This window comes from Zerene cesonia, chromosome 7 (assembly GCF_012273895.1).
Source record: "Zerene cesonia ecotype Mississippi chromosome 7, Zerene_cesonia_1.1, whole genome shotgun sequence".
Lineage (NCBI taxonomy): Eukaryota > Metazoa > Arthropoda > Insecta > Lepidoptera > Pieridae > Zerene > Zerene cesonia.
The window spans coordinates 5,356,004-5,356,837 of NC_052108.1; the positions used below are offsets into that span (position 1 = coordinate 5,356,004).

General features: G+C 28.9%; 1 protein-coding gene across 1 annotated transcript in view; it reads left to right on the plus strand.

The window, feature by feature from the left end:
* Positions 1–433: 433 nt before the first annotated feature.
* The window catches only part of LOC119828266 (methanethiol oxidase), a 15,155-nt gene continuing 14,754 nt past the window's right edge, over positions 434–834 (plus strand). Inside the window, exon 1 of the mRNA XM_038350380.1 lies at positions 434–530. Within this exon, the coding sequence (XP_038206308.1) occupies positions 521–530 (10 nt within the window). The 5' untranslated portion in view covers positions 434–520. The remainder of the gene's footprint in view (positions 531–834) is intronic.

An 834-nucleotide genomic window follows, 5' to 3' on the forward strand; every position in this document is an offset into this window, starting at 1 on the left:
AATTTGTTTCGTATTGTCAAGCTGCATTCACATTTAAGTTATCATTTGAAAAGTACATGTTTATTGTTTTCCGTTTTTATGAAATTGTTTTATTGTAGTTAGCATAAAACACAAATTTTATTTCATAATGAATCCCAAAAGTACTGCGGTAGTAAAAAAAAAATGAAATAAAATACGTAACTCTTTAACTGAAACATGTTTTTAAATAACATTCCACAGTTAATACATCAATGATTAAACAAAATACTATAAAAATGTACATTTACTAGATTTCCCTTGATGAAATCACAATTCATTATGGAATTTAAATAAAGCTGAGGCGAATGTGTATGGGAGATAATATTCGAATGTTTTGCACCTAATTACTCAGACATTAACATACTAATGTATGTGTTAGAAAGAGATGGGTATACAAATAACGTTTACTGTTATCTGTGAGCGTCGCGTAATATGTCAGTGATCGTTCGACCGGTTATTTATCTGTCAGTTTTACTTGTGAGTGAAAAATATTGGAGATAAAATGTCTTGCTGTAAGTAGACATTAAAAATAAACAGATATAATATTTAAACGCGCACATTTACAGAAGTATGAATATAATTCGTCTGCGCGGTAAATCATGGGTTTAAAATTAGATATTTTGTTGGTAAACAATCCGCTTCATTAATACTCAACCACATACAGCACTCGTAATGCGGCCTTGATAAAGAGTTGGGATATTTTTAAATTTAATGTTGTACTATTTTGAAAACATAATTGGTTTTGTTTGTTTAAACAAAACCTAGTTTTTACAAACAGATTGCAGTAGAATCAGAAAAAAAATCATCCACATTTTG